This window comes from Lacerta agilis, chromosome 8 (genome assembly GCF_009819535.1).
Source record: "Lacerta agilis isolate rLacAgi1 chromosome 8, rLacAgi1.pri, whole genome shotgun sequence".
In the NCBI taxonomy this organism is placed as follows: domain Eukaryota; kingdom Metazoa; phylum Chordata; class Lepidosauria; order Squamata; family Lacertidae; genus Lacerta; species Lacerta agilis.
The window spans coordinates 52,026,103-52,039,382 of NC_046319.1; the positions used below are offsets into that span (position 1 = coordinate 52,026,103).

At 43.2% G+C, this 13,280-nt stretch overlaps 1 protein-coding gene across 2 annotated transcripts in view; it reads right to left on the reverse strand.

Annotated features, from left to right (window-relative positions):
- Positions 1-1,904: 1,904 nt before the first annotated feature.
- Positions 1,905-13,280, reverse strand: part of RSPRY1 (ring finger and SPRY domain containing 1) — a 37,525-nt gene continuing 26,149 nt past the window's right edge. For both annotated transcript variants that reach the window (XM_033157450.1, XM_033157451.1), the window contains exons 9-15: positions 12,019-12,134; positions 10,875-11,018; positions 9,735-9,846; positions 7,411-7,513; positions 5,605-5,757; positions 3,830-3,934; positions 1,905-3,402 (exon numbers count right to left, since the gene is read on the reverse strand). In XM_033157450.1, coding sequence (XP_033013341.1) covers positions 3,306-3,402; positions 3,830-3,934; positions 5,605-5,757; positions 7,411-7,513; positions 9,735-9,846; positions 10,875-11,018; positions 12,019-12,134 — 830 coding nt within the window. In that variant the 3' untranslated portion in view covers positions 1,905-3,305. The remainder of the gene's footprint in view (positions 3,403-3,829; positions 3,935-5,604; positions 5,758-7,410; positions 7,514-9,734; positions 9,847-10,874; positions 11,019-12,018; positions 12,135-13,280) is intronic.

The following is a 13,280-nucleotide window of genomic DNA, read 5'->3' on the forward strand; positions in this document are numbered from 1 at the left end:
ACATCTTCAAACACAAAGCAGTAGAATACTTTGCAGGCTTACGGTCCCAAGCACCAGTAAGCCAGCATAAAATGCACAACCATAAGATGTGGTGAATGATCCACAGTGCTGGGGAAAGAGGCCACTAGAAGATTCATACACCTTCCTCGTCCTTTCAGGCGAGACCAGATTCTAAAGCCCTGAACTTTGTACAACCATCTTATCTCCTCTTCCAAGGATGACTAAGAGGGTATCTCTGCAGGAACCACGTTGAAGGCAATGATTCTTGAAAGGGCACCATTCTGCATCCTGCTAGGAATGCAGGAAGAGGGCTTGGGCAGGGGCTAAGGAGAATGGTCTTGAATCAGGGACATCAGTCCAAACAAAGCCTGCCAGGCTGGTAGCCCAATGAAGGGCTGTCATGGGCAACAGCCCCCCCCCCCAATACACCTGGAGATACTTTCCTAGATTAATATGGAGATGAAAATGCTGGATCTGGATACCAAGTGGCACGTGCCAATACATGGAGGATACTTGGGTAAGATACATAAGGAGCTGCCTTATGCCAGGCCAAACCATTGGTCCCTCTAACTCAGTATTGTCTACACTGGTGGCAGTTCCCCAGGTTTCAGGCAGTTGTCTCTTCCAGCCCTACCTTGATATGCCAGGGATTGAGCCTGGAACCCTCTGAATGCAAAGCAGATGCTGTACTGCTAAGCTGTGGCTCTCCCCTGGGTGAAACAGACTATCCTTGCCTCTCAAAGGCTCTCCACCAATCAAATTTACGAGATGCCATAGAAAGTCTTCAACAAGTTGATGCAAGAGCAAGTCCACTCTGCTGATGCATGTGCACCCAGTGTTCTTGAATTCCTATAGGCTAGACCAGGGCCTGGCCCCCAACGCACTCAAGCAGCAGGCACCATTCTGGGTAGTGTTATTGCAGCACATGGAGGCTGCTTGCAGGCCAAACATTCACAGGTTGCATGTTTCCTCCAAGAGGCTCTGCTCATTTTTCACCTGGGTTCCAGAGCTGAAATTATCCTTGTTTTCAAGGCTGTTGTAGCCTCACCCTTAAAACCACTGCACTCCATCTACTGCAGGGAGCTCAGCAACAAAAGTGGGGAAACTCAGGGTCCTCTTGGTCTGGAAGGAACTCTTTATCAGCCACCTGGGCAATATGGTCCTATGACCCGACCCTGACTTCTTGCCTAAGGTGAACTCAATCTTCCATGGGGCTCAGGAAATTACGCTTCCTCGTGGTCTTGGTCCATCAGGAAAATACAGATCAGAACTTTGCATTTCCTGTCACAGCTTTTAAAACTCCTTGCAGGTTCAATAGTGTTTTGACACCTAATGAGAAGGGTTTCGGTTCAGAAAGATGAAAGACCAAAACCCATCTGAGAAGACAGAACCACTTGCAAGGACCCCAGTCTATTAGCTGAAAGTTCAACTGAAGGTTCTTTTCCAAAGAAACATATTTAGGGGTACAAATTACTAATTGAAAACTGGGCAGGGCCATGGATAAGACTATGTGGAGACTTGCCTGGCACTGAGTTGTCAGCTTTCAGTGACTATTGAAGATGTACTGTTCACCCAGGTTTTGGGTTATCTATGTTGCTACACTTTGTAAACAGGTATTATTAAACTGTTTATGTGCTCTCAGCTGACGTTACTGTTTTATTGTTTGTTTGAGCAAAGAATTGCAGAGCTGGAAGGGACTATGAGGATCATCTAGTCCTACCCCCTGCAATGCAGGAATCTTTTGTTCAACACGGGGCTCGAACCCACAACCCTGAGAAGAGTTTCACGCTCGACCAACTGAGCTATCCCAGTTTATGTTTTTATTGTATTTCATTGGTATTGTACCCAGCTTTGGAATTCCTTTATAAAGAAAAGCGGATAGCAAATTTTAATAAAATAAATAATTGTTGCAACTGCTTTTTGTTTTTTAATGAATCAAGAAAAGCTGGATTCAGCACTCTAAAAATTAAGATGGGAAACTGAAGCCCCATCCTGAACCACTGGAAATGTGATTCAACAATGTCTAGACATCTTAAGAATTCAACAGACATTATTCACATATCCTTCCAAAGGTACCTTGCAACCATAAGTAGAAACTTACTCTCTTTCCTTTAAGGCTGAGATTCTCACAGCTGATTTTAGTGATTTTTCTGCACTTGCACAGAGGCACAATATGTACATTGCCCCTATGAGCTTTTTGATATTGGTTTGTGCAACCCTAGAAGTTGCATTGTGTGTCCTTCCTTCCCACATTTTGCCAAGTGGATAGGTATGAACTTGGCAGACTAAGTTTGTTAGAGCCTATGTAAATGAAACGGTAGTTTAGTCAACCTAGGCTGACTTGCTATTCAAACCACATGTATTTCTTTCAAAACAATATTAACAGAGTTTCTCCACATTTTCTTTCCAGATCTTGAGTTCTATAGCTCAATACTTTCCAAACATACAGAACTTGCAAGAACAAATACTGAATTTAAAAAGAGAGAAGAGAAACCAATGGTACCTTTTAAAATACCCAGAATAACAAGCTATCTCCAGTCTGGCACTGTAGTTATAAGAATCCCTCCTGAAAATCACTTCTTTTTTTGACAACAATGTAGGTACTGAAATTGAAGGAACTAGAAACACTATGAATGAAAATGCAGTTTTCTGCAGTTTTAAAAAAAGGTGGTGGTGGAAGAATCAATGTTCTTTGGAATCACAGAGTTATTAAAAAAAATTGGATTCTTCTAGAATCTCAACACCTCCTTTACAAATCAGTTTCTTCATGTAGAATTCAAGTCTGAACATTTTCAGGTCAACAGTCCAAAATACAGAGGGTCTCTGACCAGCAGGAAGCTACATTAACCAAGAAATATTGGTGTTGTTTTTAAATGTGTGACGGCTGCTGAAATAAAGGCTTTAGAAGACAGATATGCTCCCATTAGAGGAGATTATGAGCCTTATGTTTCCAGTGCAAAACTGCTGACATGTGATGGGCAAGAGGAAGGAGCAGCGGAAGAAAGGAAAATGGGAAGAGTGGACAGGGGATAAACTTAAGAGGCATACTCTCCAGCCACCTTGGTCGGAGACAAACCAACAGGTAGCTCAAGTCTCACCGCCAACTTTCATTTCTGCTAAAAGAACATTCCACAGCTCTGAGGCAGCAGGGTGACTTAACAGGTTTCCGTCTACTGTTCAGCGTGAAAGTGGGCCACAGTTGGGGCTCTCAGCTTGTGTGTGGCTCAGTCAGAGCTGCCTTTTCCCCTTTTAGCGCTGAATGGAATGGATCAGAGGGAAGTTCACGAGATACAGTTCCCCACGTGTCATGAAATGTGAGCGATCTGTCGGACCCGAGTCTGTATTTCTTGTCGACACAAAGGGCACGTCTCTAGTTGCAAGGCACACTCCATGCACAAGTCACTAAAAGAAGGACAACGATATAAGATGGGTTACTAGGGCAACTTCTGCCCAGGCAATAGTATGCAAACATTTAAGTTACACAGAACTCCTCATCAGGAACAACAGAAATGTCTTTGCGCTCCCCCAAACAAACAGACAAACAAGTCCATTCATTTTTGTTGTGGGAATGGAGGTGTAGTCTTTTAAATGTGTTTGTGAGAGGGGGGCGTTTATTGGTTTGTTTTTGTTTTATTGTGTATTTTGTCTTCTCATTTTGAATTTTTATGTTGTGAACCACCCTGTATACCTTGGATAAAGGGCAGTATACAAATTAAATAAATAATAACACACACACCCCCAGACCAATTACAACTTATCATATTAGGGCACGTAAGACAGGGGAAGCTACAAAACCATGATAAATAAAAGGAGTAATTATCCACCATACCTGTGACCACATGGCCTGAGTTCTGTGTCTGCTATTTCATCACAGCAAAGAGTGCAGCAATTCTCTCGAATGCTCACTTGTTTTAGCAAGGCCAGTCGTCTATGTCTGAAGAGGAAAAATCAGCAGGTGAAAAATACTATTTATATATTCAGTTCAAAGAAACAGTTTCAAGGGATCCTGCTCCTATCAAATGTATTTGACTATGGACATGATCACCTTACACAACAGTGAATCTCACTTTAATATCTGTGAATTAGTATGTGCAGCAATGGAAACAACAACAACAAATTCAATTAACAATTTATTCAATTCTGTTAGCTAAGGCCACTGCAGAATTAATGCTCTGCATATCCACTAGTTTATCAAACAAGCACACAGATTTGATACTAAGCATGAAATTGGGCATCTGGAAGATCTAAATTTCTCGTTTAGAGCCACCACCACTGGAAGAAGTTGTTACCCCTTATAGTTGGGGAGGGTCTAGGCAGAATATGGAAAGCTCCCCTTCCCAACTAGCCTTTCTCTCATTCCCCTAATAAACTGGATAAATTGCACAAAACTAATTTGATCTATGAAAGTTGGCTTTTGTTTACATGATTCATTCTCATGCAATAATCTGTACCTAAATTTGCCCCAGATACAACTCTCAGAATGACAGGTATCCAGCATTTCCCACGTTCCATTTTCAAGCCTCATTTTCTACAATCAACGCACAAAACAGTCCTGAGGTTACCGTATTTTTCGCTTCATAAGATGCACTTTTTTCCTCCTAAAGAGTAAGGGGAAATGTCTGTGCGCCTTATGAAGCGAATGCTGCGCGGAGGAGGGACAGACGGATGGGAGCCATGGCTCTGCTTCCTTCCCTCCTCCGTGGCTTGCTTTAAAGCAGCAAAGCGGGACAGGAACCGCTTACACGGGTGTAAAGCAAGCGCAGCGGGAGCCGTGTAATCCCTCCGCCCCCACGCTTGGCCGCCCCATTGGGATGGGGATGAGGCTCGTGTGGGCGACGTCCCACATTCCCACAGGCGATGTGCCACCACGCAAGACCTTCCCTCTGCCACTGGTCTTACTGGGACAGTAATGCCTTTCTTTGCAGAAGTGTGAAATTTGAAGGGTGGACTGTGGTTTGGTCCTTGTGTTGTGTACGAAGGTTTGAATTCGGTAGATTTGACTTTAAATGGGAAATGAATCAGATTTCTCCCTCATTCCTCCCTTATATGAAAGCCCCCAGAACTCTCTGCAATGAACAAAAAGGAAGAAAGTCCCACTTCTTTTGGCTTTATTAAAATAATTGTGTAGGACCAAACCATACAGTTCTTAGATCTAAGCGACTCAATGTGGGAAGCTCATATTTCCATTGCCTGTCCCCCTTACTAGGGGATAAAATTTCTCTTCATTTGTTAATGACAATGATGATGGTTCTTAATGCCACTGTTGACTGCTGTTCACTTTGCATGGTTGAAATATTATTCTGATATACCAGTAGTTTATTAAATAGTTTAGTACAACATTTGATTCATAATATTTTTTTGTTTTCCTCCTCTAAAAACTAGGTGCATCTTATGGTCAGGTGTGTCTGCAAAAATACGGTAAGTGGTTCTTCCATTGTGAAAGGCTGCAGTGTGTGAAACTACAGGCTTTTGATAAAACTTCACATCTGTAAAAACTTCACAGGATATCCTTTATTTATCATATCCAGATGGGTCAAAACCTACAAAGAACAAGACTGTAATCTCGGCCTTCAGTTCTATGCATTGACAAGCAGAAAATATTACCTTGGTAAAATGATTTTCTCTTCTGCTGTCAAGAAGGCATAGTCATTAAAGGTGCTAAATTTAGCTGATGGTGGATATTTGAAGGGTTTTGCTCCGAAGTTGAACTCACACTGTTGATAAGACATGAAGCTAGCTGCAGGGAAGAAGCCAGACCTGCAAAGTCAAGGGAGAATAATATTAGAGCACCACCATGCAAAGCATCTGACACACAGTGCCACTTTCTATTAGACTGAGAAATATCCATGACTTGTAGAATCATCCAGGTGTGCAGAACGGATTGGTCCAAGGTCACCCAGTGAGTTTCATGGCTGAGTGGGGATTTGAAGCCTTGTCTCCAAGGACCTAGTCCAACACACTAACCACTACACCATGCTGTCTTTACTACAAGTCATGGCTTGTTTTCTAGTTAGGGATAGGAAGGGCTGGCTAGCCCAAGTAGATGGGCTGCAGATTGAAGAACGCCCCCCTTTGCTTGGATCCTCAACATGCAGCTTCAAACAGGCCCCTTGCACATCTATTGCCTGCCTGCCTCCAATACCCAGCCTGAATTCCACTCTTTGCTCACTCAGATTTCCACTTCTTGGTCCGCTGTGTAATTTGCCTCTCAAACCTCTTCACATAATATCTCTGCTTATGAGCACACTGCTCACTCTATCCCTGACATTACTCTTTCAACTATCCAACTTCTGTGATTTACTCTAGTCTCCAGCATGGTCAACCCACTGCTGCAGATTTGTCAACCTATTCCTCCTGAACAATTAGAATGTTTGTGGGCATTCTCCAAGGTTATAGCATTTCTACAATGCTTGGGGGAAAGCAAGAGGTATAGTTTCAAACAGTCTATTATCAAATCATATCAAATCAGGGGAGCAATGTTCATCTTGTAATACACAGGACTGTGCTCCCCCTGAAGCAACAGGGTTATACAGCTTGGGGAGGTTGCTTGAGATCCACGAGTTTGCTCCTGTGGCACCGAGTAGCTTTTATCAGCGTAGGCTGGTGGGCCTGCTGTACCTGGACAGAGATAGCAAAGCATCTATGATCCATGTTCTGGCAATCTACAATTTAAGACTACTGTAACCCACTCCATGTAGGGCTGCCTTTGAAGAGTTTTTGGAAACAATGCTGGAGCCAGAGTAGTGTAGTGGTTAGAGTACTAAACCAGGATGTGAGTGACCAGTGTTCATATTCTACTCAGCCATGAAGCCCACTGGGCGACCTTGAGTCTGTCACGCTGTCTCACGTCTAACCTACCTCAGAGTTGTTGTGATGATAAAATGGAGAGTGGGAGGCGTGTGTAAGCCACTACGAGCTCCTTAGAGGAAAGGTGGGATATAAATGCAATAAATAAATGCTAAGTTCTAGTGACAGCTAGATTACTAACTGAAACTGGCATTACAATCATATTATACAGGTGTTGCACCAGTTGAACTGGCATCCAGTCATCGAGTCAACATGTTGGCTTTGACCTTTAAAGCTGTTTATGGCTTAGTACAAGGGCATATGAAGAGCCACCTGTCTCTGTATGTATCTAACCTATATGTTCTATTGAGGGCCTTCCCCAGGTACCCCATATCTTAGGTGAGGCAGGTGCCTCCCAGAGAGAAAGTCTTCTCAATGGTGGCACCTCAGTTATGGAATGCTCTCTATAAAGAGGTACATCTGGTGCCCTATTCTGTTGTTCTTATGGCATCTGGCAAGTGTGGTTTTATGTTCCCCTGGCCATTTAGACTTTATTTTATTGTTATCTGGGTCTTAAAAGCTTGCTATTAATTTTCTCTGCTTTCACAAAGGCCACATACTTACACAGCGGAAGAAAAGACTTGCTTCTCAGCAGGAAGCTGGTTCCCATTTAAATAAAAGATCATTTTCTTGTCTTGTAGGTCCAGCAAAAATCCTATTGTATCACCTGAAGAAAAAAATGGGGTTGTTGGATATCTGTCTAGCACCCCCCGCCAAAAAATAATAATAGTAACGTGGTATATACAGTGGGTGGGGAACAACCTTTCCATATGAGTAAACTTACACCAGTCCCTTTTCATATAACTGCAGAGTTACCCGAGAGTCATCTAGTACAACTGCCTGCAATGCAGGAGTCACAGCTAAATAATCCCTGACAGAGGGCCACCCAACCTCTGTTTAAATGCCTCCTCTCCTCCTTTATGTTATCTTTAATCCTGTTTGCAACCCTTAAACCTTGCAGCAAGTATTCAAAGGCCTGATGAGGATATAGCACCGATTTCTGCACACTGTGGTTTGCAAACTGAAAACCAACTTTGGGAACAGAGGCTTCTCCCTCACATGAATCCCATGTCACGTCCCTCATCAGCTTGTAACTATGGTTTGCAGTTTCACCTATAGTATCCATAACAATGGTTAACAAAAACCAGGCTCAATCTTAACCAGGGCTGGTAAACCTTCTTCAAACCCTGGATAAGAGGGGAGTTCTGGTTAGCACCAAATAGAGTTATAACACCTGTAACTCTAAACTATGGTTAAAATTGCAGAGGGGAGAATTCACACTGGAGGGAAAGGAAGCAGACATTAGTATTTGAACTTTTTGTAAGTTTTAAACTATTGTTGCGAATTGTTATTGGTTTTTAAAAAATCTTTTTGTAAACTTCTTTGTGTTTTTGTTTTGTTTTTATGATCAAGGGGTGTAAACATTTTATGAAATAAAAAGTATGTTCCTGAGGCTGACTCCTGGAGGAAGGAAACTTTGTGCTCCTCTTTACCCAAATGCAGGATGAATTGATGCTACACAGATTCCACATAATGCAGATAAGATCAAGAGAACTGAAGCACATTAAAATATTAACCCCAGGGATTGGATGCGCATCAGAAACAAAAGTAAACATGTTGTAAATATGCGCTGAAAAATGCAGTTATGCCTTGAGTTTGCAGTGCAGACACCAACATGTACATATCATGCTGCTCCCCTGCAATCTTTACCCCTGAGAGTATGTTGATGTCAATACTGGATGTGCAATTTGCATGACTGGCAGTGTGAGAGCAGCAATAAGAGTGTCTGGGGTGGGGGTCTGAGGGAAGGAAGAGGGGACATTTGGTTTTTCCAGGAAAGGCTTCCTGTGCTTCTAGTTTACTGCTGAAGCACCCAGCTAAAAGCACAGGAAGCAGATGTACAGACATGTCCCGAAAGAATCACCTGGGAAAGAGATCCCTTGAATCCCTGGGCCATCTGCTCCAATGTCCAAAAATTCAATTTCAGTCAAGATCAGGCTTCCTCAACCTCGGCCCTCCAGATGTTTTTGGCCTACAACTCCCATGATCCCTAGCTAGCAGGACCAGTGGTCAGGGATGATGGGAATTGTAGTCTGAAAAACATCTGGAGGGGCGAGGTTGAGGAAGCCTAGTCAAGATCCTTTCCTGGCTACACTTGTTTCTTCTTCAGTGGCATGGAAGGATCCCAACTTAGAACTAGTTCAGCAGAGTCCAACAATAAAAGCCTTTCCCTAGATTGTACCAGTTCAGGTTACAGGTGGGGAACTGGACAGTTGAATGCTCCCCCCCCCCCATAGAAAACCATTCCTGCATGTAGTGAGGACTGAAAGAAAGTTTGCAGCCTAGCCTTTCCAATCTGACATCTACAACAGGAGACGGGAACCTTGGGCCTGGGAGGCCCAAATGTGACCCTCTTCCATGTCTCTTGGGATTCTTTGCAGGCCACACACATGTGCCAGCCATACCTTCTTTTCCCTAGGCCATGGCCCTCACTGACTTTGTTCCATGCTCTCCTAGTGTTTCTGCCTAGCTGGAATGTGTCCTTGAACTCTGGTGAACCTTGGACTCTGGCCTGCCCGAATGGACGACAGAGAGAAGTGTGTGTGTATAGAAGCTAGCCTACTGCACAAAGGTAGGTTCTGTCCACTTTTGCTTCTGGCCGCACCCACCAATAGCATGTGGCCCTCAGAAGGTTGCTGCGAAGGGAACATGCCACCCGGGTTAAAAATGACTCTTCACTCACAGTGACCTACAATGGTAGGAGACAGGGTAGAAGGGAATCTAAGCTACTAAAGTGGCACATTTGCTCCCCTCTGCGGAGTGCTAGAACAATTTCCCAGCAAATGAAGACAACAACAGCAACAACTGCAACAAGATGGGTGGAGTACCTTCCTTCCAGCACGGGTGGGAATGTGGTTTACTTCTGGCATTATACCAGATCAGCTGCCGGCAGCCATCGTATGCACAGGAGTACTCATCGTCCCCGATACCGTAACCTTCCTTCAGGGAAGATAGAATACAGCATTTATTTTTCTTGAGACATGACAATACTTGTGGTAATCTTGTTTTTAAAGCTTCTCAACCATTTTGCACAGCCACAGGCACATGGGGGGGTATCAGTATGTTCTTTCTTAAGGGTGAGATCTGAATGTATTTTAGAATATGTGGTCCACAGTTGGACTACACTGGGCACATTTATGCCCTCTTGCAAGTACAGACTCAGGGCTTCTCTCACCCAGAATTGCTTCCTGCTGTGTGATCATACACTGGGTGAATTCCAGAAGGGGAAAGATCCATAGGCTATGGCTCCCCGACACTCTCTGAAATTGCAAAATCACCTTTAAAACCTAGTAAAAAGCTAAATTTGGTGCAAATGCAATGCTACAACTGAATTTATGCTGGATTTGTGCAGGAGAGAAGAGGAGGGAGCAGGCAAACAGGTGGGATATTCTGGCTCTCTTGCTTAAGGTTAAGAAAATCCCACCTGCACCAGTCATTGCACCAAACACCAGTGCATATTTTGGCATTAAAGTGCTGTGCAATAACTGATAACTAAAATACAGTTAAATGTACAGTTGTGCTGCTAGGGAAGGTGAAGAGGGGCTCTCATCTACCTTTTTCTCCAGCAACACCAACTCTCCCCACCATATCAAGGTATTTGCATCTAACCCTATACAACATTTTTACTTCAGTGAAACACCTTCCCTGTAATTGTAGACTGCAACTTTTGCCAACCTGTGCTGACTGGGGCTGATGGGAGCTGCAGCCCAAAACATCTGGAGGGCCCATTTAAACCAAAAGTTGCAAGAAAAATCAGAGTCTTCACATGGTTTCTGCAAAGATGTCAGTGTTGGAACCAGATAAACATCTCCCAGCAGGTTGGTTCCACAAGTTTAGTGCCCCAGAGAGGCCTTCTATCTGGCTCCCAGGGTCTGCCTCTCTTCCAAAGGTGACAGGGACCCAGAAAAGAGACTCCAAGACCGATCCAACTTAATGAGTAGGTTCCTATGGCAGAAAGTGGCACTTACATGATTGAGGAATTTGCTGTCTTTGGTAGCCCATCCTATCTGCATCACCCCAGAAGTAATGGCTGTGACTTCATAGTACCAAACTCCAGAATCCACACAGAAAGTACATCGAACGCTTTCAAAAGACGACGCATCACATCGGGCCTAATGAACAAACCAAAAGAAAAATAAATAAATGCTTGCCTTCCAAAAGCCAACAGCTACCTGGCCCTAGCAGGAGGAATTTAAATCCTTGTAAGTTCTCAGCTCCATTTTGAGGCAACAGGCTCATATTTCAGAAGAAACCAATTCTACATTTAATACTGAATAGGTAACTCACCTGCAGGGGTGAAGATGTGAGACTAAGTGCCCTGCAGGTGTGCTCTGAAAAAGGCTTGCTTTTGTTCTGTTTTGTTCTGTAAACACAGACAGCTGAGAATTTATGTCTGGAGTCTGCTACAAAGTCAGGTGGAGCCTTGCGTGTGCTACACACATGACTCTCTGGGAATCCAATGCTGCCTTACAGGAGGGGCACCTGCTTGCCCTCCCTCATGCTTTGTTTGCATATTTGCAAATAATGCAAACCAGTAATTATTTCCCAAATTGACAGCAAGTGATACAGGGTTGTGATATGTATATTCCAGATCCTGAATGCAGGCTTTGTAGTCCATTTTAATAAGTTCACCAGGATCATGAATAGGTACATTCTGAAACAGGATTTGTTGGTAGCCGTGTTGGTCTGACGCAGTCGAAATATATAAAATAAAAATTTAAAAATTGTTCAGTAGCACCTTAGATCTGCATCTAAGATTTGTGCATGTACACGAAAGCTTATACCTAGAACAAACTGAGTTGGTCTCTAAAGATTTGTAAGTCTTACTGTATCCCCTTTGATCTCACCACCTTATTAATTACTGATTAAAACCTCGTGCTAAACTTCCTCTCTTTCTGCTATTTCAGCTGGGTTTATTAAAAAAATTAAAAAACCATATAAAATGGCTTGGTTTGACTTATGGGCTATATTATTATCTCAAAGAGAGTGAAGTCTCGTGTCCTCTCTTCCAAAGGGAAATGAAACCCAAATAGTGCTACTACTGAAACTTCTTACTGTTTGGGGAAGGGTAGAGCACATAAAAATATGATGGAATTAAGCACCAAAACTTACCTCCAACCCACGTGGTGAGATCTTAAGGTATTCACTGACATCGTTACTATTCAGCATGGCATTTATGTTGGTCAAATCAACTTTCTCGTATGTAAACTGCCTGCCTTCTTTCAAAACTGCAAAAAGATACATATTTAGAAGTTGTAACTGTAGTAGAAGTCCCAATATTGCAAAACATGGACCTGGCAATCAAATGTATCTGTTCACCGGATACGACTTACTGTAGAGCATTAATTAACCAATTTGATCAAATGGTCTGGAATTTGACCGAGAAGGAAGTCCCCAATCAGGGAACACATTAGATACTTTACCAGTTAGAATAAAGTTAAATTTATACAAATAATAAATTAAATTGCCACTATACTTCATTCATTAAATGGAATTTTTGCTACACTTGTCAAAGATGGAATATTGAAATTCTCAGAATGCTGAGGAGGGGTGATGGCCAGGAACTGGGAACTGTGGAAAATTATGTACCTCTTCTTCATTAAAGGGACTATCCGGCAGACCACCCTGTAGTACAGGCATATGAAAGTTTGGGTGCAAGGACCAAATTAGGCTAGATCCAATTTGGCCTGAAAGGCAGTTTTCCTCGAACCATGCCCACCTTTTTCACATCTGAGGTCGCTTATGATGTCAGCTGGGGAGCAGCTAGATATGCAGCTGCAAAGGTACAATTGGAGGCCTCAAAGGGTGCTCCTGAATGTCCCTGACAAGCGAGCCTTGCTCTCTGCGCTGATCAATGGTGACAGCAAGCATTGGTGAAATTCCAAATTGGGAACACTGTACTGTAGCCAATCCCTGCTCAAAGTGGGGCTTGAAGCAAACACCAATGAGCTGCTCAACACTTATAGCAAGCCCTGCTTACAAACTACTTCAAAAAGGCTTTTTGCAAAGGCTCTGAAACAGCTCCTGCATTCCCAAAAGTCTTTTGCAAGCCTCTTCCTATTCCCTTTTTAAGCCCCTGCAATTGGGAGCGTAGAGAAAGAGATTTGTAAAAGGCCCTGCCCACCTGTAAAATTTGGTCTGCAAGTCAGATCCTGATTAGGATCCGGCCTATGGAGTCAAAAAAAGTTTGCCCACCCCTGATTTAGACCTTTAAAAATATAACCAGGCCTTTAAATTGCACGCAGGAACTTGCTGGAAGTCAGTGAAGCTCTTTCATGAGCACAAGTATTCAAATGTTACCTGTGACTTACTCCCACTAACAAGTGGGCTGCTGCATCAAAGCCAAACAAGTTCAAATTTTAATGACTCCCCCC